Here is a 27,365-nt window from a genome sequence, read left to right as displayed (position 1 = left end):
CCCTCTCATTGCATTTTCAAGATATTGTTCTTCTCTCACCCCTTTGGGATTTTTGTGCTTAAAGAGGGAGGGGCAGTTTTTAGTGGCAGCACACACACAGGAGTGGGTGCCTATGGGTGGGGACCCCCAATGCCCCCAGTTCCCCCCAGTGTCACAGCACATTCCCGTAAATGTCACCGGGTTCCCGCGGTCGCGCCTGGGGTCCCCGCAGCTCTGCGTAGGTCACCTGGGGATCCTGGAGGGTGGTGGCACGGGGGGACACTGCGAGAGACACGGGCTGTGGGATCTGGGTGGGATACACTCGTGGGTGACGTGTCCCTCTGTGTGTGTCCCTCCCATACTCACCCCCTGCCCTCTTGGTGGCCACGATATGGGTGTACAGCACCTCCCCCTCGTCTTTGGGGGCCGGGGGATCCGGGGGGGCCCTGAGGGAATAAAGGGGATGTGGGGCGGGAATGGGAGGTGTTGGGGGTTGGGGTAAAAGGGAAGAGTGTGGTTTGAGCCTCCCACTTACCTTTCCTGGTTCTTCTTGGCAGCTGCAGAGGAAAGAGTGGAGGGGTGACTGTGGGGTCCTAGGGCCCTGACCCCTCTCAGGGTTCCTGAACCCCCATGGGACCCTCAATTTCCCACAGGACCCCCATGAATCCCTGAAGGCCCCTGGAATTCAGGAACCTTCCCATTGCCTCTGATGAACTCAGCCTCAAGAACCCAAAGCCCACCAGGGACAGAGACCCCCCTGGAAGAACTCCCAACATCCCTGCAGGACCCTCCAGCACCTCCCCAAAGGCTACCGGACCCACAGCCAAGGTCACAATTCTGGGGCTGTGGGTGCCGCCCTATCACTCCCCAACTCTGGGGGTCTCTACAGTTCCCTGGGACGCCATCCCCCCATTGTCACCCACCCTGGCGGTTCCACCGGAGCCAGGCCACAATGACACCCACGAGCAGGAGTAGGAACAAAAGGGCCACACCGACCCCTGCGGCCACTGCAAGGAACAGAGGGGGACACATCAGGGTCACCCATCACCCCAGGGGTCCTGAACCATGCAGTGACCCCATGGGATCCCCACCTGTATCCGTGTGTGTCCTTGTGTCCCGTGGTGTCACCTCCAGGGCCAGCTCAGGGCTGAGTGCCCGGAACACGCGGTGCCCGTCCTGTCCCAGCTGGTTGGTGGCCACGCACTGGTAGGTGCCCGAATGTCCCACATCGATGTCCCTGAACTCCAGGAGGGGACCCCAGGCCACCTCCTTCCCGTTGTGCAGCCAGGTGAAGGTGACAGGGGCTGAGCCCACCTGCACCGAGCAGCGCAGGGTCACGTTGTCACCTGCATGCAGCTGGTGTGACAGGGGACCGGGGGTGATGGTGGCATTGGCCACGGGCACTGTGGGGACACAGACGGGGCTGGCACCGGGCGAGGTGGGAGGGGGGTGCCATGGGTGGGGTCACCCCCAGCCCGAGGTCCCGCTCACCCAGGACCGTGACATTCAGGGGGTCACTCTCAGCCATACTGTCCCCGTCGCTGACCCGGCACCAGTACTGGCTGCTGTCATTGTCCCCAACATGGCGCAGCTCCAGGTGGGGGCCGGTGCCCAGCAGTGCCCCCGAGCCCTCCCGGTGCCAGGAGAAGGACAGGGGACCTGTCCCCGCGGCCACCTTGCAGCTCAGCAACAGGTTGTCCCCGAGTGCCACCTGTCCCCCGGGGGGCTGTGCTGAAAGGGACACCCCTGTGGGCGAGATCCCTGCGGGAGGAGGGAACAGCAGGTGACAGTGAGGGACCTGGGGGGGTCAGGCAGGGGGGCACCAGAGAGAGAGAGGGGTGCAGAGATTGGGGGGGGGGGTTGGAATCGAACCCCAAGGGATGATGGGGACTTCATGGAGAGGACACCTGGAAAGGGAGGGGGGTGACACAAGGAAGGGTCCAAGGAACCCAGGGAAGGGATGGTGGGACCTGGAGAATGTACAGGGCGCTCAGAGAGGTGTGGGGGGACACAGAGAGGGGTGAGAACACCTAGTGAGGGATAAGAGACACAAACCAGGAATGGGGGATGTGAGGTGGGACCCGGGGCAGGAATGGCAGGACATGGAAAAGGTGTCAGGGAAGGATGGGGGTTCCAATGTAGGGCTGGGGGACTCAGTGAATGACCTGAGAAAGGAGTGGGGGGAAGCTAGGGAGGGATCCAGGAAAGGTTGGGGGCCCCAGAGAAGGTGTCAGGAAGGACTTGGGATCCCCAGTCAGTGCTGGGAGACCTGAGGGGTCTCTGGGGGCTCCCCGGTCCCATCCCCACACTCACTGTGCACTGAGACGCAGAGCTGGGCACTGCTCTTCTGCACGGTCCCGTCCTTGGAGCGCACCTGGCAGCTGTAATTCCCCGAGTGGGAGACCCCCACGGCAGGCACCAGCAGCTGCGGGGACACCTGCGGGCCCCCCACCACCTGCCTGTCCCGGTAGAACACGTACAGGAGGGGGGCTGGGGGCCGCAGGGGGCTGGGGGTGCTGAGGCAGCTGAGAGTCAGGGGGGATCCCTCGGTGGGCTCGGGGGGACCCTCCAGCACTGGCACCGAGAAGAGCTCTGGGAAGGAGAAGGGGAGGTGAGGACTGTGACTCTGAGTGTGCTGGGAAGGGGCTTTGGGGGTGTCAGGAGATTGGAGTTTCTGCCGTGGGGGTGCTCACCGTGCACTGTCACTGTCACTGCTGCTGACCTCGACATTAAGGACCCCACCCAGCCCTCGCAGCTGTAGCGGCCGCTGTGGTGCAGCTGCAGAGGGGGCAGGGACAGCTCGGTCCCTCTAAGGGACCATCCCAGAGCCTTCTTGTCCTGGTAGAATCGCACCCTTGTGACCGGCTGGTCCTGCCGGCCCCGGCAGCGCAGTTTCAACCTGTCCCCCTCCAGCAGTGCCCGTGCTGGCACCTGCAGCACCAGCTTGTCTGTGGGACAGGAGGGTCCCATCTCACTGAGGGGCTTGAGACAGCTCCGAGGTGGGTGCCCATGGTGCTGGGGACAACTGGGATTCTCTGGGATGCACTGGGATGTCTCTGTGTGCAGGGCACAGGCTCTCGTCACTTGAGAGCTGTGAGGCCACCCATGGAGAGGAGCCAGCCCAGATGTATCAGGAGCCACCCAGATCATTTAAGGTTCCCCCTCACCATCTGAGACAGTCACAGGGGGGCTGCGCCCGGTTCCAGGTCTGTCACACTCGTAGGTGCCACTCTTGGTGACAGTGAAGTGGTCAGGTCCCTGCTGCCCCCATTGCTGCCCATCCTTGTACCAGGTGGTGGCACCGGCGGTTCCCGAGCCCTGGCAGGTCAGTGTCACCTGGTCCCACACCACTGCCGGCATCCAGGGGGGCTCCACGAGGAGCTGGGTGGTCTGGGCACCTGCGGGTGACAGGGGACACCAGCCTGCCAGGGCCAGCATGGGGCTGGGAACAGCAGGGTGGGGCCACGGCTTCCCCCGAGGACTCACCAGCGAGGCCAAAGGTCTGGACTGGAAAAGAGAAGGGACAGGGCTGGGTGGCGGTGGCACCGTGGGGAAAGCAGAAGGAGGGCACAGGGTGTGAGGGCTGTCCCCAAACCGACCCCGTGGGGACAGCAGTTCTTAAAAGAAAGCGTTGCTGGGTGGTCCCCAAAAGATTTGGTGAGGCAAGGGGACATGTCTGTGTCACAGCCACCCATGCAGCACATCCCTGTGGCACAGACACCTTGGGAACAGGGACACCCAGGCAACTCTGGGCTGAGGCAGAACATGGGGACACTGCGGGTACCCCGGGCACGAGGACACCACGTACACAGCCCAGGCTGGCCCAGGTCACCCCCACCAGCGCATGGTGCCATCCCCATGATCCCATCCCCATGGCCACATCCTCACCGTTCTTGTCCCCTTCTGTCCCTGCATCCCAGGCCCCTTGTCCCCATCCCCAGAGCTGCCTGAGCCCAAAGGTGCCTGTCCCCACATTCCTGTCCCCACCGCCCCATCCCCAAATTCCTGCTCCCTGTTCCTGTCCCCAAAGCCACCCTACATCCCCAGTAGAACCAAGGTCCACTGTGGGTAACAGGGACTGGCACTGCTGGCCTTGGGGACCTCAGAGCACCCCGCAGCCCCCCTGTGCCCCCTCCCCTCCCCATCCTCAGGGTTTCAGGCCCGTGCCCGGGGCACTCACCCCACAGGAGCAGTGCCACCTTCCCGGCCATCCCGGTGTCCCCAGCCATGTGGACTGGCTGTCACTGGCTGCTGTGGCCACCGCTCCCCTGGCTGGCGGCTCTTCGGATGGAGGGGAAGGAAGCGAGGTCACGCCTTGTCCCCATGCGTAGGTGGCCCTTGATGGGGGCAGGGTGGCCACAAGCTGGGGACAGGATGGGGACAAGGCTGGGTGGGACAAGGTGGGACGTGGGGTTCACAGGTGTGGGGGGTTCAGTGAGTTTGGGGAGTCCGGGATGGGTGTCCAGGGAAATGGGGGGTCCCAGGGATTGGGTCCATGGGAAATGGGGGTCCTGAAGAACGGGAGTCACTGGGAGTGGGGGGCCATGGGAATGGGGGTGCCCAGCGTTTGCTTGTGGCTAACACAGAGTGTGGAATCTCCCTGAGTGTCCAACAGCTCCATGGGATTGTTCCCTGCCTCCTGGGCACCAACCCAGCCCTAAGGAAGCCTTTTCTTGGCCACATTTAGGAACTCTTCCCATTTTTCTCATTCCCAACCTGAATCTTGATTGACTTCCCATGGAGGAAGGGGAGAAGCTCTGTCCATCCTTGGGACAGCGCACAGGAATCTGTGGAAATGTCTTTGTGCTCCTCAGGGTCTGCTTCCCTGGTAAATCCACCCCAGCCTGCCCTGAATTCCCATGCCTGGGCACGCCCTGCTCCTGCTGTGACACCCCTGTTCCCCAGCCCCACATGTGCTCAGTATTTCCACACTTTTCCCTCTCTTCTGTGCACATCCTGAGCCCAAACATTCTTTCTTGGAGGTTCCAGAAGGCTGCAGGTTTTGTTCAAGAAGGTGGGTCCAGGTCAGGTTGTTGAGCAGATTGCTGTTGTCTTTGCAGGACTTTTGTGGATTTCTCATTCCCCTGGACAAAGGGACAAAATGATCAATTCCTGCATTTCTGGACTGGTTCCCTCACAGCTGCCCCTGCAGGGGCGGTTTCCAGCTAGCCCAGCTCTGAAAACCATCAAAGGCCCTCACAGAGCCACTGCTTGGGCTCCCTTTCGGGTTTGTGCTTCTTGCAGGGCTGAGCAAACCACAGGCAGGGCCTTTTACCCCCACAGAATTCTCACCTCTGCAGCAGCTCTAAAGCTGCCAGAATCAAAGGCAAGGGGGCAGGGGGGACCCTGAGGTGCTGGCTGCCACCTGGGGCTGGCCAGAGCAGGGCTGGGCAATGGCCATCCCTGTGCAGTGGGGCTGGGCCATGGCTGGGCCCACCCTTGGGTGGCCACCCCAACAACATCAGCCACTCCACAATACATATCACTGTCCCAACACTAACATCACAATGTTTAATCAACAATAGAATCATTAATGTTATATCAATTCTTATACTATCCAGCAAAAGTCAACTTCCATTAACTTGTTTCTCACAATGCATACCAATAAAGAACTGTTATTCCTGTTCCCACATCTTTGCCTAAAAGCCCCGTAATTTCAAAGTTATAATAGTTCAGAGAGAAGGGTTAGGGTCGTATTTTCCATTCCAAGGGAGGCTCCCACCTTGTTCAGCTTCCTTGACAAAGCTCAACAAAGAAACACCATTTCTGCCAGTTTAACCAAAGAGCTGCATTTTTGTCCCAGGAGCAGGGAACCGGTTCCTGTGCCCCCTTGGAACTGGGATGGGCAACAGTAAGCCACCTTACTGGGAGCACTGGGAGGGGGATTGCAGAGGCACTAAGCACATGGGGGTTCAGAGGAACAAATCTGATTTGGATTTATGTCTCAACATATGCTACAGATGAGGTGAAAAATGACTCTGTGGGTTGTACATGTGCTGGGAACCCTGTCCCCGGTCAGGCTTCCTGAAAGAGATGATCAGGGGAGAGAAAGCTTCCATGATGGGGCTGTGAGTGAGCCCCACTGGCTGGTGGGACAGATGCCTGAGAAAAATGTCTGGGAAAAAACGCCCAGGAAATCGGGCTGTGAGAGGAGCCTTTACAAATAAAAGCAGCAAACTGTGCCACAACAGGAGCATTTGACTTTGGGTTCCTTGGAGGGATCAGGGGCTCACTCGGAGGGTCAGCTTGGCCCTCTTCCCCTGTGGGATTCACATTCTCTGGACCTGGGAGGAGCAGTGAGAGAAGCAAAAAATGATCCAAACAATTCTTATCTCATTTACTGCTGCTGTGTTGTTCACAAGTGGAATGCCTTGTGCACAATTGTTTACCTGAAGGGAATTGATGATTGGATTCTGGTGAGGGTGTTTTGCTTCTCTGACCAATTGAATCCAGGTGTGTTTGTGTCGGGACTGTTGGTGACAGTCATGAGATTCTGTGCAGTGGAGTGCTTGGTAGATTCAGTTTAGGTGTAATATACTATAATATAAAATAATATAGTACAATGAAGTAATTAATTAGCCTTCTGAAAAGATGGAGGCAGATGCATCATTATTCTTGGACGTCGGACAAAAATATCACCGATGCTCCCCGCCCTCTCCTTTTCCTCCTGGTGGTTCTTCTTCCCTGTCCACACCCGTTCTTCCCTGCTTCGCTGCATCCCCAACGCAGCTCATTCCTGCTCATCCTGGACTCCTTCATTGCTTCACCGACAGAGCGGATGCTGCCTGCACCCACCCCCTTCCTCTGCTGCGTTTCCCGTGCTGCCCACAGCACCGAGGCTGCTGCACCTGCCCACCGCAGCACCAGCCCATGGCAGCCAGCCCAGAGCCACCAGTGCCACAGCACCACCCCATGGCAGCCAGCCCAGAGCCACCGGTGCCACAGCACCAGCCCATGGCAGCCAGCCCAGAGCCACCAGTGCCACAGCACCAGCCCGCAGCAGCCAGCCCAGATCCACCAATGCCGCAGCACCAGCCCGCAGCAGCCAGCCCAGAGCCACCAGTGCCAGAGCACCAGCCCATGGCAGCCGGCCCAGAGCCACCAGTGCCACAGCACCAGTCCGCAGCAGCCAGCCCGCAGCCATTGCTCACCGGTGCCAGACACACGCAGATGCTGTCCTTGGAGATCACACCCAGCCACTCACAAAAGCCATGTGGGCTCGCCCTGGCTTGCAGCACACACACTCCATCTGCCGAGCTGATGCCCACAGAGCGCCCGGGCTTCTTGTGGTAACGCTGTCCCTGTCCTCTGTTTCTCTCTCTATCCTTTCCCCTTTCTACTCTCTTCTCTCCCCCTTCGGTACGAACATTTACCCTCCTTATCAATAAACACTTCTCAGATATAATATTGCCCCATTTGTGCTTCGTTATAATCCCAGAAACCTTTCAGGAAGAATCCTCCCCGACTCCCCCTTTTACAGTGGGATGGGACAGGGGTAGTGGGAGGGGGAATGGGGAAGCCCTGGGTGTCCTGCCAGCAGTGTGGGGAGAGAATGGGGCAGTCACTGAGGGTTCTTGGGCACTTGGATGGGGCTGGGGAGCCCCTGCAGGTGTGAGGGAAGGAAAGGGGGAGCCCTTGGGGGTACTGTGAGAGGAAATGGGGAGTACCGGGTGCCCTGTGTAGCCTCCCCCTGACCAATGACCACGTCCTTTGGAGGGATGAGCGACGACAGGAGCCATGGAGGGAGCACCCCCAGTGTCACCCAGCGCCTCCCGCTTCCCAGAGCGTCACAACTTTTGGTGTAGGCTGTCATAGATGTCACTGGGTTCCCACGGTTGCCTTTGCAGCTCCATGTACGTCGCCTGAGGATCCTCCACCGGGGGTGCCAGGGGGTCTGGGGGGGCCCTGTGGGAATGAGGGGGTGCATGGAAGGGGATGGGAGGTCCTGCGGCTTTGGGTAGAAGGTGTATCATGGCTGGAGCCTGCACTCACCTTTCCTGGTGCTTCCTGGCATCTGCAAAAGAAAACTGGAGGGGTGACTTTGGAGATCCAGGGGCCTCCATCCACCCTTGGGAATGCTGAACCACCAACAGACACACAATTCTCCACAGCCCCGCCCCACCCCCCCCATATCCCTGATGCCCTCCCCAGTATCCCTGGTGCCCCCTCCTCCATATCCCTGACCCACCCCACTCACACCAACAACCTGAGCCCCCAGAACTCCGAGCCTGGCAGGGAGGGGGACCCCTGATAGAACCCCCAACATCCCTGCACAATCCCCCAACCCTAGCCAGGACTCTGAGCCATGGTCACTGGGGGCTCAGCCCCTCCCAAGCCAAGGGCCGTGGGTGCTGCCCTATGGCCCCCCTTCTCTGGGGGCCTTCCCATGCCTCTCCATGACCCCCATTCCCCCATTGTAACCCACCCAGGCGGTGCCACCAGTGCCAGGCCACAAAGACAGCCAGGAGCGCGAGCAGGAACAAAAGGGCCCCACCGACCCCTGCGGCCACTGCAAGACACAGAGGGGGACACATCAGGGCTAGCCATCACCCCAGGGGTCCTGCACTCCCTGGTGACCCCGTGTGACCCCACCTTTGTTGCAGTGCCCCTGCAGCATCACCTCCAGAACCAGCTCAGGGCTGTGTGCCCGGAACATGCGGTGCCCGTCCTGTCCCAGCTGGTTGGTGGCCACGCACTGGTAGGTGCCCGAATGTCCCACATCGATGTCCCTGAGCTCCAGGAGGGGACCCTGGGCCACCTCTTTCCCGTTGTGCAGCCAGGTGAAGGTGACAGGGGCTGAGCCCACCTGCACCGAGCAGCGCAGGGTCACGTTGTCACCTGCGCGCACCGGGTGTGACAGGGGACCGGGGGTGATGGTGGCATTGGCCACGGGCACTGTAGGGATACAGATGGGGATGACACAGGGCGAAGTGGGATGGGGGTGCGGTGGGTGGGGTCACCCCCAGCCCGAGGGTCCCGCTCACCCAGCACGGTGACATTCAGGGGGTCACTCTCAGCCACGCTGTCCCCGTCACTGACCCGGCACCGGTACTGGCCGCTGTCATTGTCCCCAGCGTGGTGCAGCTCCAGGTGGGGGCCGTTTCCCAGCAGTGCCCCCAAGCCCTCCCGATGCCAGGAGAAGGACAGAGGACCTGTCCCCGTGGCGACCGCGCAGCTCAGCACCAGGCTGTCCCTGAGTGCCACCTGTCCCCCGGGGGGCTTCACTGACAGGGACACCCCCAAGAGTGGGACCCCTGCAGGGGGAAACAGGAGAGATTGGGGACCCAGGTGGGGTTGGGGACACAGGAAGGGGCAGAGGGACATGGAAGTGGAAAGACAGGGACTGGAGGGGAGCAGAGAGGATCCCAGTGAGCAGGAGGGGACCCTGGGAGGCATGGTGGGACCTGGGGACAATGACGAGACCGCGTGGAAAGGGGGAGAGACCCAGGCAGGGATGGAGAGCCAGACGAGAGGCTGAGGAGACTCAGGGAATGATTTGGGGTTTAGAGATGGGCCCAGGGAGGACCCAGGGACGGAAGGGAGACCAGAGGGTACAGCAGGGACCTTGGAAGGGGTGGGGAATCCAGGGAGGGCTGGGGAGGAGAAAGAGAGGGATGAGGGATGTGCAGGGGGAACTGGGCAGTCATGGGGAAAACCAAGAGGGACTTGGGCAATTCTGGGTGAGCCAGGGAGGAGTAAAGGGAGGGATGAAGGATTCAGGCAGTGGTGGGGAAAGCCTTGGAGGATGTTGGGCTTCCCTGTCCCAACCCTGCACTCACTGTGCACTGTCACTGTCACCCGCTTTGACTCGCTCCAATGTGACGCCATCCAGCCCTTGCAGCTGTATTTGCCACTGTGGCTCAGCTGCAGGGGGGACAGGGAGACCTCGGTCCCACCATGGGGCCCACTCAGCTGCTTCTCTTCACGGTAGAAGTACACGTCCGTGAGCTGTTTGTTATCTCTGCCCCGGCAGCGCAGTGTCACCGTGTCCCCCTCCAGCAGTGCCCGTGCTGGCACCTGCAGCACCAGATTGTCTGTGGGATAGAGGGGTCCTGTCATACCAGGGGCGTCAGGAGGATCATGGTGACACCAGGAGTCACCAGGGGCCACCCAATGTGAGAGAGAAATCTCCATGCACAGGGATGCTCTGGGATGTCCCCAGAGCAGGGAACAGGCTCTGGTCACACAGGAGGTGACCCATGGAGCAGAGCCCACCCAGAGCCCTTGGGATCCCTGTGGGTGCCGAGCTGGGGACACCCAAACCCCCCTCACCATTTAAGGCTCTCACGGAGGGGCTGAGCCCAGTGTCAGGTCTCTAACACTCATGGGTGCCACTCTCGGTGACAGGGAAGTGGTCAGGTCCCTTCTGCCCCCAGATCTGCCTGTCCTTGTACCAGATGATGGCACCGGCAGTCCCCAAGCCCTGGCAGGTCAGTGTCACCCGGTCCCACAGCACCGGCGGCCTCCAGAGGGGTTCCATGAGGAGCTGGGTGGTCTGGGCACCTGCGGGTGACAGGGGACACCAGCCTGCCAGGGCCAGCACGGAGCTGGGGACAACAGGGTGGGGCCATGGCATCCCCCGAGGACTCACCAGCGAGGACGAGGGTCTGGGCTGGAAGGGAGAAGGGACAGGGCTGGCTGGGGGTGGCACTGCAGGGACAGCAGCACGGGGACACGGGGATACGGGGTGTTGGGATTGTCCCTAACTGTCTCTGTGGGGGCACTGGTGTGGCACAGATGTCTCGAGGACAGGGACACAGCAGCCAACCCGTCCTCAGGCATGGGGACACTCTGCTGGCACAGGTCACCCCTGCCAGCCCCACAGCCACATTCCCATGGCCCTGTGCCCATGATCCCATTCTGTTGGCACCTGTCCCCATGGCCCATCAACATAGGGCCTGTCCCCTTGTCCCTGTCCCTGCATCCCTGTGTCCCTGTCCCTGTCCACACAGCTGCCCCAGCCTCAAGGTTCCTTCTGCCACATCCTTGTCCCCACATTCCGTCCCCCACTCCCTGTCCCCACATCCCAGTTCCCACATTCCTGTGCCCCTGTTCCTGTACCCATGGCCACCACACAACTCTGGTCACACTGAGCTCCATGCCCTGCTGGCCTTGGGGACCTCAGGGCACCCCGCAGCTCCCCTGTGCCCCCTTCCCATTCCTGGGCTGTCAGGCCCATGCCTGGGGCACTCACCCCACAGGAGCAGTGCCACCTTCCCGGCCATCCCGGTGTCCCCAGCCATGTGGACTGGCTGTCACTGGCTGCAGGGGGTGGCTGTCCCCTCGTTGGTGGCTCTTTGGCCAAAGGGGAAGGAAGCAAGGTCAGGTCTCGCCCATCATGCGTAGCTGGCCCTTGGTGGGGGCAGGGTGGCCACAGGCTGTGGGCTGGGTGGGGACAGGATGGGGACAAGGCTGGGTGGGACACGGTGTGATACGGGTTCACAGGAGTGGGGGGCTCAGGGGTTTGGGGAGCCTGGGATGGGTGTCCAGGGGAATGTAGGGTCTCAGGGATGGGGTCCCTGGGAATGGGGGTGCTGAGGAGGGGGAGACCCCAGAGATGGGGCCATGGGAATGGGGTTCCGAAGGGCTGGGGGGACTCAGGGTTGGGTGTCCCAGGGGAACGTGGGCTTCAAGGATTCAGGGTCACGGGATGTGGTCATCCTGCTAAGGGTGGGGTGCAGGGGGTATGGGTGTTCCTGGGATAACCAAGGTTCTGGAGAAAGGAGGATTGCAGGGGATGGAATGAACAGGAGATGGTTCTTTGGGAATGGGGTGCTGGGCCATGGAGATCCTGGGGAATGTCAGTTCTGGGTTGGGGGTTACAGAGAGGGGCGACATAAGGAATGGGGGTCCCATGTTTTGGTTCCCATGGAAATGAGTGTGGCAGGGATGGGCAGGGGCTAGGTGAGCCCGTGGGTCTCAGCTCCTTCCCTGGCTGCCTCAGATTTTGGGGACAACCAGAGCACAGAACAGCCCCCACAAGGTGCTGGCTTTGGGGTCACCCCAGACAGATTCCGAGTGTCTCCGGGTCTGTGTCCCCACACCCCCATTGACTTTTCCCTCTCTTTTTTTCCATTTCCATCATTTCATCCCTCAATTTCACAACCCCCCAGGTTGTGCTTTGATGATCCTTGGGGGCACCTGAGCAGGGAATGGGTTGGGGGAAGCCAAGGGTGGGGGAAGCAGGGCTGCGGGGTCTGCAGGGAGGGCTGGGGAGGCTGTGGGGGATGGGGACGTCCACTTTCCCTCCCCAACACTTTCACTTTCTCTCTCCTGCAGAAGAAGGAAGAGGCCATTTGACACCTTGGTCACACGAGGGGGGCAGGTTCTGTCCTGGGCGGGCACATCTGGGGGTCTCCTGTCCTGGGGGGATGCTGTCCCAGGGGGGCCACATGCTGGAAAAGGGGGTCCTGTCCTGGGCTGTGGCAGCTCCGGGGGGATCCAGACTTCTCCATTCTTGCTCATTCCCTGCAGGATCTGAGCTGGCAAGAGCAGCAGGGGAATGGAGCCCCGGGCTGGAAGGAGCTGCCAAACTCCTGCTCCTTGAAGCCAGCGGCCACCCAAGGGTGGGGCCCAGCCATGGCCCAGCCCCACTGCACTGGGATGGCCATTGCCCAGCCCTGCTCTGGCCAGCCCCAGGTGGCAGCCAGCACCTCAGGGTCCCCCCTGCCCCCTTGGCTTTGATTCTGCAGCTTCAGAGCTGCTGCAGAGGTGAGAATTCTGTGGGGGGAAAAGGACTGCCTGTGGTTTGCTCAGCCCTGCAAGAAGCACAAACCCCAAAGGGAGCCCAAGCAGTGGCTCTGTGAGGGCCTTTGATGGTTTTCAGAGCAGGGCTGGCTGGAGACCCCTCCTGCAGGGGCAGCTGTGAGGGAACCAGTCCAGAAATGCAAGAATTGATCATTTGTTCCTCTTGGTAAGGGTTTGAGAGAACCAGAAACTGCTGCAAATCCCACAACAATCTGCTCAACAACATGACCTGGACCCTTCTTCTTGAACAAAACCTGCAGCCTTTGGAATCTTCCAGAAAGAATGTTTGGGCTCAGAATGGGGCTATCATAGAAGAGAGAAAAGTGTGGAAATATTGAGCAGGGGCATTGCCCAGCAGCCATGGTGGGACTGTGGGGATTGAGCCTGTCTGGATTCCAAGTGTCTCCAGAGCTGCTCCATCCCTGCCCTCTTCCCCTGAGTGAAAGGCTGAGGGTTTGCAGGAATTGTGGCATAAAGCCGCCAGAGGAGCTGCTGTGGACCCGAGACCTGCCTGGGCTGAGGCACTGCCTTCCTTCCATCTGGGATCATGGAGAGCAGTCGCGGGTGTTACTCAGGGTGTGTGCCTGGCCCCAGGACACTGCTACGCTGCCAGTGGGCACTGGGATCCAACCTGCTGCCCTGGCGGCTCCTGCCCGCTGCCGGTGGTGGTGCCGGGAGCGATTGGTGCCCGTGAGTTTGCAAAAGGAGCGATTTCCCCTCCTGCCTCCCGCCCAGGCCGCCATGGCCCCTGAGGGGATGGAGCTGGACCGGGGCGCCCCCTGCTGGCCGGGATGGCTCCTTGCAGCGCCCCCTGCTGGCCGGGAGTTCTCTCTTCAGCGCCCCCTGCTGGCTGCGGTTATCACTGCCACAAACACCACAGCGCTGAGTGGGAGGGAAAATTCTGGGTTTGTGTTGTTTGTTCTGTTCTGGTTTATAATTTTCCCAGTAAAGAGCTGTCATTCCGTTTCCTACACTTTAGCCTGGAAGTCCTATCATCTGTAAAATTAAAAAAAGTTTTAGAAATACGTCTTCTTTCCATTCCAGTAATATTTCCACTTTCCGTGGCAGATATCTCTCATTTAAATGAGTTGCCAAATCCTGGGTTCCAGCATGGATGGGACTGATACCCCAAGAGGAGACTGGGTCAGCAAATTGGCCGCCTCATGCTTTGCCTTTGAAGCCAGTTTGGCCACCAAGGGCCCTCTCTCCACGTGGCACTTCTGGTCATGTGGCCACTCAGTAGCTGGCTTTGGCAGAGTGTCACACTGTCCGCGGTGTGCCATGGCTGACAGACTGATGGACAGACGGGGCCCTGTCTCACCAAAAGCAAGGCCTCGCCCACCCCTGCCACACACAGCTCTTCCAAAATATCTCCAAACGTCAAACCTTTCCTGTCTCTGACACCCCACCCTGTGCCATGGCCTGATCCCTACTGCCCTGGCAAAGGGGGAGGCTCCGGGACCCCCACAGGGCCTTTGTGACATGCTGGTGTGGGGAACAGGGCAGAGGAGGGGTTTGGGACAGGGGACAAGAGAATCCAGAGCCTCCTGAAGGCCGCTTTGGCCCATCAGAGCAAGGGAGGCCCAGGGCCGTGCCAGGTTCCTCTGGTGTAGAAAACGAGCTGGGCGAAATGTCTGGGGGTTGCTCCTTGTTGTGGCTTTCCCTGGAAATCGTTCCTTGTATGACAATTTGGACTCTGAACATTGTTGCTGTTGCTGTTGGTTTTATTCCCTCTCATTGCTGTTTCAAGATACTGCTCTTCTCACAACCATTTTGGGATCTTTGAACTTAAAGAGGGAGGGGCAGTTTTTAGTGGCAGCACACACAAGAGTGGGTGCCCATGGGTGGGGACCCCCAGTGCCCCCCAGTTGCCCCCAGTGTCACAGCACATTCCTGTAGATTTCACCGGGTTCCCGTGGTTGCCCCGGGGGTCCCCGCAGCTCTGCGTAGGTCACCTGGGGATCCTGGAGGGTGGTGGCACGGGGGGACACTGCGAGGGACACGGGCTGTGGGATCTGGGTGGGGTGAAACTCGTCGGTGACGTGTCCCTCTGCGTGTGTCCCCCCCGTACTCACCCCCTGCCCTCTTGGTTTTCATGACGCGGGCGTACAGCACCTCCCCCTCCTCTGGGGAGACTGGGGGATCCCAGGGGGTCCTGAAAGAATAAAGGGGATGTGGGGACGGAATGGGAGATCTTGGGGGTTGGGGTAAAAGGGGAGAGTGTGGTTTGAGCCCCCCACTCACCTTTCCTGGTTCTTCCTGGATGCTGCAGAGGAAAGAGTGGAGGGGTGACTGTGGGGTCCCAGGACCCTGACCCCTCTCAGGATTCCTGAACTCCCACAGGACTCTCAATTTCCCACAAACCCCCAAGCATCCCTGAAGACCCCCAGAATTAAGGAACATCCCCAGTGCCTCGACCAACTCAGTCTGAAGAACCCAAAGCCCACCAGGGACAGAGACCCCCCAAACACCCCCAGGGCCCCTGAAACAACACCCAACATTCCTGAAGGACCCTCCATCACTTCCCCAACCCCTACAGGGTCAGAGTTCCGGGGGTCTCTACGACTCCCTGGGACGCCTGTCCCCCCATTGTCAGGCACCCACACGGTGCCACCAGTGCCAGGCCACAATGACACCCACGAGCCGGAGCAGGAACAAAAGGGCCCCACCGACCCCTGTGGCCACTGCAAGGAACAGAGGGAGACACATCCAGGTCACCAGCTCACCCATCACCCCACGGGTCCTACACTCCCTGGTGACCCGTCAGGACCCTACCTGTGACCCAGGGTGAGCCAGGTGTCACCTCCAGGGCCAGCTCAGGGCGGAGTGCCCAAAACACGCGGTGCCCGTCCTGTCCCAGCTGGTTGGTGGCCATGCACTGGTAGGTGCCTGAATGTCCCACATCGATGTCCCCGAGCTCCAGGAAGGCGACCCCGGGCAACCTCCTTCCCGTTGTGCAGCCAGGTGAAGGTGACAGGGGCTGAGCCCACCTGCACCGAGCAGCACAGGGTCACGTTGTCACCTGTGTGCACCGGGTGTGACAGGGGACCGGGGGTGATGGTGGCATAGGCTACGGGCACTGTGGGGACACAGACAGAGCTGGCACTGGGAGAGGTGGGATGGGGGTGCCATGGGTGGGGTCACCTCCGGCCCGAGGGTCCTGCTCACCCAGCACGGTGACATTCAAGGGGTCACTCTCAGCCACGCTGTCCCCATCACTGACCCGACACCGGTACTGGCCGTTGTCATTGTTCTCAACGTGCCGCAGCTCCAGGCAGGGGCCGGTGCCCAGCAGTGCCCCCAAGCCCTCCCGGTGCCAGGAGAAGGACAGAGGACCTGTCCCCGCGGCCACTGTGCAGCTCAGCACCAGGCTGTCCCCGAGTGCCACCTGTCCCCCGGGGGGCTGTGCTGACAGGGACGCCCCCTAGGGTGGGACCCCTGTAGGGGGACACAGGAGAGATTGGGGACCCACGAGGGGCAGGGGGACACGGGAGGGCAATGAGGAGGATTGGAAGAGAGCAGAGAGGATCCCAGTGAGCAGAAGGGGACCTTGGGAGGCATGGTGGGACCTGGGGACAATAGCAAGACCCTGTGGAAAGGGGGAGACCCAGGCAGGGATGGGGAGCCACGAGGGAGGCTGAGGAAACTCAGGGAATGATTTAGGGTTTAGAGATGGGCCCAGGGAGGACCCAGGGAGCGAAGGGAGACCAGAGGGTGCAGCAGGGACCTTGGAAGGAGTGGGGAATCCAGGGAGGGCTGGGGAGGACAAAGAGAGGGATGAGGGATGTGCAGGAGGAATGGGGCAGTCATGGGGGAAACCAAGAGGGACTTGGGCAATTCTGGGTGAGCCAGAGAGGAGTAAAAAGAGGGATGAAGGAATGGGGCAGTGGTGGGGAAAGCCTTGGAGGATGTTGGGCTTCCCTGTCCCCATCCCTGCACTCACTGTGCACTGTCACTGTCACCCGCTTTGACTCTCTCCAATGTGATGCCACCCACCCCTCGCAGTGGTAGCTGCCACTGTGGCTCGGCCGCAGGGGGGACAGGGACACCTCAGTCCCATCATGGGGCCCCCTTAGCTGCTTCTCCTCACGGTAAAAGTACACGTCGGTGAGCCATTTATTGTCCCTGCTCCGGCAGCTCAGTGTCACTGTGTCCCCTTCCAGCAGTGCCCATGCTGGCACCTGCAGCACCAGATTGTCTGTGGGACAGAGGGGTCCTGTCACAGCAGGGCCATCAGGAGGGCCATGATGGCACCAGGAGGCAACAGGGGCCACCCAATGTGAGAGAGAAGTCTCCTGGCACAGGGATGCTCTGGGATGTCCCCAGAGCAGGGGACGGGCTCTGGTCACACCTGCTCATGACCCATGGAGTGGAGCCCACCCTGAGACCTTGGCGTCCCTGCAGGTGCCAGACTGGGGACATCCAAACCCCCCTCACCATTTAAGACTGTCACCGGGGAGCTGCGCCCGGTGTCAGGTCTGTCACACTCGTAGGTGCCACTCTCGGTGACAGTGACGTGGTCGCATCCCTGCTTCCCCCAGGGCCACCTGTCCCTGTACCAGGTGGTGGCACCGGGGGTCCCGGAGCCCTGGCAGGTCAGTGTCACCCGGTCCCACAGCACCGCCGGCCTCCAGGGGGGCTGCACGAGGAGCTGGGTGGTCTGGGCACTTGCGGGTGACAGGGGACACCAGCCTGCCAGGGCCAGAGCAGGGCTGGGGACAGCAGGGTGGGGCCATGGCATCCCCCGAGGACTCACCAGCGAGGCCGAGGGTCTGGGCTGGAAGGGAGAAGGGACAGGGCTGGCTGGGGGTGGCACCGTGGGGACAGCACCAGACAGGGTACAGGGTGTGGTGGCTGTCCCCAACTGTCCCCGTGGGGAGAGCAGTTCTTGTAGGAATGTACATGGGGGTGGTCTCCAAAAGATTTGGTGAGGCAGGGGGACATGTCTGTGTCACAGCCACCCATGCAGCACATCCCTGTGGCACAGACACCTTGGGAACAGGGACACCCAGGCCACCCTGGGCTGAGGCAGAACATGGGGACACTGTGGACACGCTGGGCATGAGGACACCTCAAACACAGCCCATGCTGGCCCAGGTCACCCACACCAGCTCATGGTGCCCTCCCCATGATCCCATCCCCATGGCCACATCCTCACCGTTCTTGTCCCCTTATGTCCCCGCATCCCAGGCCCCTTGTCCCTATGCCCAGAGCTACCTGAGCCCAAAGGTGCCAGTCTCCACATTCCTGTCCCCACTGCCACATCCCCAAATTCCTGCCCCCTGTTCCTGTCCCCAAAGCCACCCTACATCCCCAGTCCCACCAGGGTCCACTGTGGGTAACAGGGACTCACACTGCTGGCATTGGGGACCTCAGGGCACCCCGCAGCCCCCCTGTGCCCCCTCCCCTCCCTATCCCCAGGGTGTAAGGCCCGTGCCCAGTGCACTCACCCCACAGGAGCAGTGCCACCTTCCCGGCCATCCCGCTGTCCCCAGTCATGTGGACTGGCTGTCACTGGCTGCTGTGGCCACCGCTCCCCTGGCTGGCGGCTCTTCAGATGGAGGGGAAGGAAGCGAGGTCACATCCGTCCCCATGTGTAGGTGGCTCTTGGTGGGGGTAGGGTGGCCACAAGCTGGGGACAGGATGGGGACAAGGCTGGGTGGGACAAAGTGGGACATGGGGTTCACAGGTGGGGGGGTTCAGTGAGTTTGGGGAGCCCGGGATGGGTGTCCTGGGAAATGGGGAGTCCCAGGGATTGGGTCCATGGGAAATGGGGACCTGAAGAATGGGAGTCACTGGGAGCAGGGTCCATGAGATTGGGGGTGCCCAGCGTTTGCTTGTGGCTGACACAGAGTGTGGAATGTCCCTGAGTGTCCAACAGCTCCATGGGATTCTTCCCTGCCTCCTGGGCACCAACCCAGCCCTAAGGAAGCCTTTTCTTGAGCCACATTTAGGAACTCTACCCATTTTTCTCATTCCCAACCTGAATCTTGATTGACTTCCCATGGAGGAAGGGGAGAAGCTCTGTCCATCCTTGGGACAGTGCACAGGAATCTGTGGAAATGTCCTTGTGTGCCTCAGGGTCTGCTTCCCTGGTAAATCCACCCCAGCCTGCCCTGAATTCCCCTGCCTGGGCACTCCCTGCTCGTGCTGTGACACCCCTGTTCCCCAGCCCCACGTGTGCTCAATATTTCCACACTTTTCCTTCTCTTTTGCTGTGCACATACTGAGCCCAAACATTCTTTCTGGAAGGTTCCAAAGGGTTGCAGATTTTGTTCAAGAAGGAGGGTCCAGGTCAGGTTGTTGAGCAGATTGTTGCTGTCTTTGCAGGAGTTTTGTGGATTTCTCAGTCCCCTGGGCAAAGGGACAAAATGATCAATTCCTGCATTTCTGGACTGGTTTCCCAACAGCTGCCCCTGCAGAGGGCGTCTCCAGCCAGCCCAGCTCTGAAAACCACCAAAAGCCCTCACAGAGCCACTGCTTGGGCTCCCTTTGGGGTTGGTGCCTCTTGCAGGGCTGAGCAAACCACAGGCAGGCCTTTTCCCCCCACAGAATTCTCACCTCTGCAGCAGCTCTAAAGCTGCCAGAATCAAAGGCAAGGGGGCAGGAGGGACCCTGAGGTGCTGGCTGCCACCTGGGGCTGGGCAGAGCAGGGCTGGGCAATGGCCATCCCTGTGCAGAGGGGCTGGGCCATGGCTGGGCCCCACCCTTGGGTGGCTGCTTGCTTCAAGGAGCAGGAGTTTGGGAGCTCCTTCCTGCCTAGGGCTCCATTCCCCTGCTGCTCTTGCCAAATCAGATCCTGCAGGGAACGAGCAAGAATGGAGAAGTCTGGACCTCCCTGGAGCTGCCATGGCCCAGGGCAGGACCCCCTTTTCCAGCATGTGGCCCCCCTGGGACAGCATCTCCCCAGGAAAGGAGACCCCCAGATGTGCCCGCCCAGGACAGAACCTGCCCCCCTCGTGTGACCAAGGTGTCAAATGGCCTCTTCCTTCTTCTGCAGGAGAGAGAAAGTGAAAGTGTTGGGGTGGGAAAGTGGACATCCCCATCCCCTCAGAGCCTCCCCAGCCCTCCCTGCAGACCCCTCACCCCTGCTTCCCCCACCCTGGGCTTCCCCCAACCCCTTCCCTGCTCAGGCGCTCTCCAGGATCATCAAGGCACAAACTGGGGTGGTTGTGAAATTGAGGGGTGAAATGATGGAAATGGGAAAAAAGAGTGGGAAAAGTCAATGGGGGTATGTGGGGACACAGACCCGGAGACTCTCAGAATCTGTCTGGGGTAACCCCAAGGCCACCGGCACCTTATGGGGGCTGTACTGGGCTCTGGGTCTCCCCAAAATCTGAGGCACCGTGGGAAGGAGCTGAGACCCACGGGCTCACCCAGCCCCTGCCAATCCCGGCCACACTCATTTCCATGGGAACCAAAACATGGGACCCCCATTCCTTATGTCACCCCCTCTTTGTAACCCCCATCCTAGTACTGACATTCCCCAGGATCTCCATGGCCCAGCACCCCATTTCCAAGGAGCCCTCTCCTGTTCATTCCATCCCCTGCAATCCTCCTTTCCCCAGAAACTTGATTCTCCCAGGAACACCCATACCCCCTGCTCTGCATCCTTAGCAGGATGACCACATCCCATGACCCCAAATCCCTGAACCCCATGTTCTCCTGGGACTCCCATCCCTCAGTCCCCACAGCCCTGGGAACCCCCATTCCCATGGCCTCATCGCTGGTGACTCCCCCTCCACAGCACCTCCATTCCTAGGGACCCCATCCCTGGCACCCCCCATTCCCCTGGACACCCATCCCAGGCTCCCCAAACCCCTGAGCCCCCCACTCCTGGGAACCCGTATGACACCGTGTCCCACCCAGCCTTGTCCCCATCCTGTCCCCACCCAGCCCACAGTCTGTGGCCACCCAGCCCCCACCAAGGGCCAGCTACGCACGATGGGCGAGACCTGACCTTGCTTCCTTCCGCTTTGGCCAAAGAGCCACCAACGAGGGGACAGCCACCCCCTGCAGCCAGTGACAGCCAGTCCACATGGCTGGGGACACCGGGATGGCCGGGAAGGTGGCGCTGCTCCTGTGGGGTGAGTGCCCCGAGTACGGGCCTGACATCCCAGGAATGGGGATGTGGAGGGGGCACAGGGGGGCTGCGGGGTCCCCTGAGGTACCCAAGGCCAGCAGTCCATGCAGCCCAGTGTGACCAGAGTTGTGTGGTGGCCATGGGGACAGGAACAGGGGCACAGGAATGTGGGAACTGGGATGTGGGGACAGGGACTGGGGGATGGAATGTGGGGACAAGGATGTGGCAGAAGGAACCTTGGGGCTGGGGCAGCTGTGTGGACAGGGACAGGGACACAGGGATGCAGGGACAGGGACAAGGGGACAGGCCCTATGTTGATTTGCCATGGGGACAGGTGCCAACAGAATGGGATCATGGGCACAGGGCCACAGGGCTGTGGCTGTGGGGCTGGCAGGGGTGACCTGTGCCAGCAGAGTGTCCCCATGCCTGAGGACGGGTTGGCTGCTGTGTCCCTGTCCTCGAGACATCTGTGCCACACCAGTGCCCCCACAGAGACAGTTAGGGACAATCCCGACACCCCGTGCCCCCATGCTGCTGTCCCTGCAGTGCCACCCCCAGCCAGCCCTGTCCCTTCTCCCTTCCAGCCCAGACCCTCGGCCTCGCTGGTGAGTCCTCGGGGGATGCCGTGGCCCCACCCCGCTGTCCCCAGCCCTGCTCGGGCCCTGGCAGGCTGGTGTCCCCTGTCACCCGCAGGTGCCCAGACCACCCAGCTTCTCGTGTAGCCTCCCTGGATGCCGCCGGTGCTGTGGGACCGGGTGACACTGACCTGCCAGGGCTTGGGGACCACTGGTGACACCACCTGGTACAAGGACGGGCAGCGCTGGTGGCAACAGAGAAGCAATCACCTCAATGTCACCGAGAGTGACACCTACGAGTGTGACAGACATGACACCAGGCGCAGCCCCCCACTGACAGTCTCAAATGCTGAAGGAGGTTTTCATGTCCCCAGCCTGGCACCTGCCTGGATCCCAAGGGCTCTGGGTGGGCTCTGCTCCATGGGTCACCTCCTGGTGTGACCAGAGCCTGTCCCCTGCTCTGGGGACATCCCAGAGCATTCCACTGCCAGGAGATTTCTCTCTCACAATGGGTGGCCCCTGGTGCTTCCTGATGCCATCATGACTCTCTTGACACCCCTGGTGTGACAGGTCCCCTCTGTCCCCCAGACTTGGTGGTGCTACAGGTGCCAGCACGGGCACTGCTGGAGGGGGACACGGTGACACTGCGCTGCCGGAGCTGGCAGAACAAACAGCTCACAGATGTGTACTTCTACCATGAAGAGGCTTTTCTGAAGTGGAGCTATGATGGGAGCGAGCTGTCCCTGTCACCTGTGCAGCTGAGCCTCAGTGGCAACTACTACTGTGGGGGCTCTGTGAGCGATGTGGTGCCAAAGTGGAGCAAGTCGAAGCGGGTGACAGTGACAGTGTGCAGTGAGTGCAGGGATGGGGACAGGGAAGCCCTACATCCTCCAAGGCTTTCCCCACCACTGCCTGAATCCTTCCTCCCTCCCTTTACTCCTCCCTGGCTCACCCAGAATTGCCCAAGTTCCTCTTGGTTTCCCCCATGACTGCCCAGTTCCCCCTGCACATCCCTCATCCCTCTCTTTGTCCTCCCCAGCCCTCCCTGGATTCCCCACCCCTTCCAAGGTCCCTGTTCTACCCTCTGGTCTGCCTTCCATCCCTGGGTCCTCCCTGGGCCCATCTCTAAACCCCAAATCATTCCCTGAGTCTCCTCAGCCTCTTGTCTGGTTCCCCATCCCTGCCTGGGTCTCTCCCCCTTTCCACAGGGTCTCGTCATTGTCCCCAGGTCCCAGCCTGCCTCCCAGGGTGCCCTCCTGCTCACTGGGATCCTCTCTGCTTCCCTCCAATCCCCCTCTTTCCCCTCCAGAGTCCCCCAGCCCCTCGTGGGTCCCCAATCCCTCCTGTGTCCTCTTGCAGGGGTCCCACCCTCGGGGGTGTCCCTGTCAGCGCAGCCCCCCGGGGGACAGGTGGCACTCGGGGACAGCCTGGTGCTGAGCTGCACGGTGGCCAAGGGGACAGGTCCCCTGTCCTTCTCCTGGCACCGGGAGGGCTCGGGGCCACTGCTGGACACCGACCCCCGCCTGGAGCTGCGCCACGTTGGGGACAATGACAGCGGCCAGTACCGGTGCTGGGTCAGCGATGGGGACAGTGTGGCCGAGAGTGACCCCTTGAATGTCACCGTCTTGGGTGAGCGGGACCCTCGGGCTGGGGGTGACCCCACCCATGACATCCCCATCCCACCTCGCCCAGTGCCAGCCCTGTCTCTGTCCCCACAGTGCCTGTGACCAATGCCACCATCACCCCCGGTCCCCTGTCACACCAGGTGCGCGCAGGTGACAACGTGACCCTGCGCTGCTCAGTGCAGGTAGGCTCAGCCCCTGTCACCTTCACCTGGCTGCACAACGGGCAGGTGGTGGCCCAGGGTCCCCTCCTGGAGGTCGGGGACATTGATGTGGGACAATCGGGCAACTACCAGTGCGTGGCCACCAACCAGCTGGGACAGGATGGGCTCCGCGTGTTCCAGGCACCCAGCCCTGAGCTGGTCCTTTTGGAGACCCCTGCCTCACCCTGCGTCACAGGTGGGGTCACACCAGGTCACCGGGGTGTTCAAGGCCCCCAGGTTTCAGGGTTACCACAGGGTGTCCCCTCTGTCCCCAGCAGTGCCTGTGAATGTGGGCAGGATCCTCCTGTTCCTGCTCCTGCTCCTGGCTGTCATCGCGGGCTGTCACTGGTGGCACCGCCAGGATGGGTGAGAATGGGGGGGATGGGGGTCCTGGAGTGAGGGGGATCCCCCAGAGTGAGTCAGAGATCAAGGATCCTGTGAGAATCAGGGCTGATGTGGGGATTTGGGGGTCCATGGGTGGTTGGAGCTAATGAGGCCCCAGAAAGGTTCAGGGGTCCCAGAGTCCCCTCGGTCACCCCCTCCCCTTTTCCTTGCAGCCACCAGGAATCCTCAGGACATGTGAGTGGTGGGCTCGGGCTTGGACTCCCCTTTCCTCTTCCCCAGATACCACCTAGACCTCCCCAATCCCCCCAGGACCCCCCTGGATGAGGGGGCCATGCTGGATCCACACATCATGGGCACCAAGTGGGCAGTGGGAGAATTCGGGGGGGGCCAGGGACACCTCACCCACGGGTGTCACCCCCCACCCAGGTCCCCATAACCAGTGTCACTCTCAGGGCCCCCACAGGTGTCCCCCAGCCCTGCCCCATCTCAGGATCCACAGGTGACCAATGTGGAGCTGTCGGGGCCCTACGAGGGACAGCGGGACTCCCGTGACTACCACGACGTGCTGTGACACTGGGGACACTGGGGGCACTGGGGTGCATCGATTCCTGTCATGGGTCTCTTCTTCCTCTTCCAGCACCCCACGGGGCTCCTCATTCCCCCTCCCAGCGCTGGGGGTTCACATGAGGTTTTTCTCTCTTATTGTACCCAAAATTCAGTTTTTTGGTCAAACTCTGTGAGAAACAAGACTCACTCTTTAAAATTTTTATGTGTTTAATAACAAATAAAAGGGACAGTAAACAGCAGGCTGGGTGCTTGGCAACTGCCAGAGGCACACAGTTAACTACAACAATTCTTCCTACACATCTTTTCATTGTATTGGTTAAATACACACTCAGGAGGGTTATGCATATTCAAACATTCTTTCCTGTCTAAATATTCTGGGAATTCCTTTGCTGTATTTGACCCTTGATTCATTTTCATAAAGTGCACACCATCCTGAAGATTAAATTTATATATTTTATGTGCTCACAAGCGCCGCCCTGTTCTGTGGTTTGACAGCTCTTGATAACCGAAGGGTCAGTGGCAAATCCCACTTTTCAGTATTTCTTTTGCTGTTTATTTACTTGCTACGTTTCAATGTGTTCTTCTCATACAGGTGTGATACTCCAGCAGTACATTAAATCAACATTAGCTATTTCACACAATTATCTGAGTTATTCTCACTATTGTCCCTTAGTTACACAAATAAAGGCATTAGATATTTCTGCAACAGTTAATGTTGTAATACACAGAACATTGTCTCTATCTTGATATTTTGGGAGAGCCTAAACTATAATGTAGTTATCACACTGTAATATATATTCTACACAGGGATTAGGGTATAAAGGCTGACAAATTGTAGTCTATCAAAAGCAGTTGAGAAGTGATTACAAACTGAATTATACCAAAATAATTTGCAAAACCCAATAGTGAAAGCCAAAGGCTGCATAGTCATTCATAACAGTGTGAAGGTGTATTGAAGGGTTTATTTGACTTCTCCTTACCCTGCTCTGATTTTGTCAGCAATAAATTCAATTCATATCTCTAAATCCGAGGCAGTTTTACCCGTGACCGGATTTGATGAGGGATCTCTCCTGGTCCGTGTCTCAACCCAGGAACCCTTTGCTCAATTTTCTCTCCCCATCCAGGTGTGGAGGGCACTGAGAGAGCAGCTGTGGTGGGTGAGGGGCATCCGGCCAATGTCCATCCACAGCAAGGCAGGGAGGAGGAGAAGGGTCCAGGTCAGGCTGTTGTTGAGCAGATTGGTGTGGGATTTGCAGTAGCTCTAGGGTACTCTCAGTCCCTTGGGCAAAGGGACAAAATGATCAATTCCTGCAGTTCCTCACTGGTTCCTTCACAGCTGCCCCTGCAGGGGGGGTCTCCAGCCAGCCCTGCTCTGAAAACCACCAAAGGCCCTCCCAGAGCCACTGCTTGGGCTCCCTTTGGGGTTTGTGCTTCTTGCAGAGCTGAGCAAACCACAGGCAGGGCCTTTTTCCGCCCCCAGAATTCTCACCTCTGCAGCAGCTCTAAAGCTGCCAGAATCAAAGCCAAGGGGGCAGGGGGGACCCTGAGGTGCTGGCTGCCACCTGGGGCTGGCCAGAGCAGGGCTGAGCAATGGCCATCCCTGTGCAGTGGGGCTGGGCCATGGCTGGGTCCCACCCTTGCATTGACAGGCGTCCCCAGGGGACAGGATCCTCCCAGGAGAGAACTCCCCTGGATGTGCCCCCCAGGACAGAAGTTTCCCCCTTTCCCATCTGACTCTCAGCACAAACGGCCTCTTCCTTCTTGTCCAGGAAAAGGAAAGTGAAAGTGTTGAGGGGGCACAGCCCAACACCTCCATCCCCCACAGCCTCCCCACCCTTCCCTGCACCCCACAGCTCATTCTCCCCTACCCCTGAGTCCCCCCAACACCTTCCCTTCTCAGGTGCTCCCCGGGATTGCTGCAGGAACAGAGGGAGAGGGGACATGGCAGAAAAGTGAGGAAAATAAGAAAAAAAGAGAAATAGAAGAAAACATTAAGGGGGGCAGGGGAGGGCACAGAAGCAGAGCCATCCAGGACCCCCATGTGATTCCTGCACAGCAAACGAGCGCCCCAGAGGAGGTGTGCTGGGCCCTGGGTTCCCCCAAAATCTGAGGCATCCCAGGAAGGAGCTGCAAACCCCATACCCACTCAGCCACTCCCACCACTGGCACCCCCATCCCCCTGGCACCCCAACCATGGCACCCCCATGGCCTTGGTGTCTCCTCCCTGGGGACCCCCATCCCAGGGCTGCCATTGCCCAGCACCACCATTGCCTTGATCCCATCCCATCGGCTGCTTCTTCCCCCAGACCCCCGATTCCCGAGGGTCCCCTTTTTCCCCCTGCACCCCAAACCCAGGCACCCACATGTCATGACGCCAAATGCCTGGGGACCATCTTCCCACAGCACCCCTATCCCTGAAACCCCCCAGGCATGGAGACCCCAATACCCCTGGACCCACATTTCTCCTGGACCCACAATTCTCCTGGACGCCCATCCTTGATTCCGCACATCACCTGAGCCCCCACTCTAGGCAACACAATCCCCCACCATCATGCCATCATGTCCCCAGCCTGTCCCCATCTTGTGGCCACCCTGCCCCCATCAATGGCCACCTACACATGGGGACAGATGTGGCCTCGCTTCCTTCCCCTCCATCCGAAGAGCCGCCAGCCAGGGGAGCGGTGGCCACAGCAGCCAGTGACAGCCACTACGCATGGCTGGGGACACCGGGATGGCCGGGAAGGTGGCACTGCTCCGGTGGGGTGAGTGCACTGGGCACAGGCCTGACATCCCAGGGATGGGGAAGGGAGGCGGCACAGGGGGACTGCGGGGTCCCCTGAGGTCCTCAAGGCCAGCAGTGCCAGTCCCTGTTACCCACAGTGGACCCTGGTGGGACTGGGGATGTAGGGTGGCTTTGGGGACAGGAACAGGGGGCAGGAATTTGAGGATGGGGCAGTGGTGACAGGAATGTGGGGACAGGCACCTTTGGGCTCAGGTAACTCTGGGCATAGGGACAAGGGACCTGGGATGCAGGGACAGAAGGGGACAAGAACGGTGAGGATGTGGCCATGGGGATGGGATCATGGGGATGGCACAATAAGCTGGTGGAGGTGACCTGGGCCAGCCTGGACTGTGTCCGTGGTGTCCTCAGGCCCGGGGTGTCCACAGTGTCCCCATGTTCTGCCTCAGCCCAGGGCGGCCTGGGTGTCCCTGTTCCCAAGGTGTCTGTGCCACAGGGATGTGG

General features: G+C 60.2%; 2 protein-coding genes across 2 annotated transcripts in view; both read right to left on the bottom strand.

The window, feature by feature from the left end:
* The window catches only part of LOC311166077 (low affinity immunoglobulin gamma Fc region receptor II-like), a gene marked incomplete at its 3' end in the record, with an annotated part of 109,411 nt that overhangs the window by 8,305 nt on the left and 73,741 nt on the right, over positions 1–27,365 (bottom strand). Inside the window, exon 2 of the mRNA XM_084227555.1 lies at positions 17,483–17,503. Within this exon, the coding sequence (XP_084083681.1) occupies positions 17,483–17,503 (21 nt within the window). The remainder of the gene's footprint in view (positions 1–17,482; positions 17,504–27,365) is intronic.
* On the bottom strand, positions 152–6,697 carry LOC311166076 (Fc receptor-like protein 2; the record flags this gene model as incomplete). The annotated part of the gene is made up of 11 exons (XM_084227554.1): positions 152–261; positions 346–425; positions 515–536; positions 903–986; positions 1,194–1,382; positions 1,471–1,740; positions 2,293–2,571; positions 2,673–2,850; positions 3,466–3,596; positions 6,213–6,263; positions 6,619–6,697. 11 exons carry the CDS (start codon positions 6,695–6,697, stop codon positions 152–154), a joined length of 1,473 nt encoding a protein of 490 aa, XP_084083680.1.

This window comes from Fringilla coelebs (genome assembly GCF_963513975.1).
Source record: "Fringilla coelebs genome assembly, contig: SCAFFOLD_49, whole genome shotgun sequence".
NCBI lineage: Eukaryota > Metazoa > Chordata > Aves > Passeriformes > Fringillidae > Fringilla > Fringilla coelebs.
Note: the sequence above shows the minus strand (reverse complement) of the source record. Positions and strands in the feature narration are given on the sequence as shown.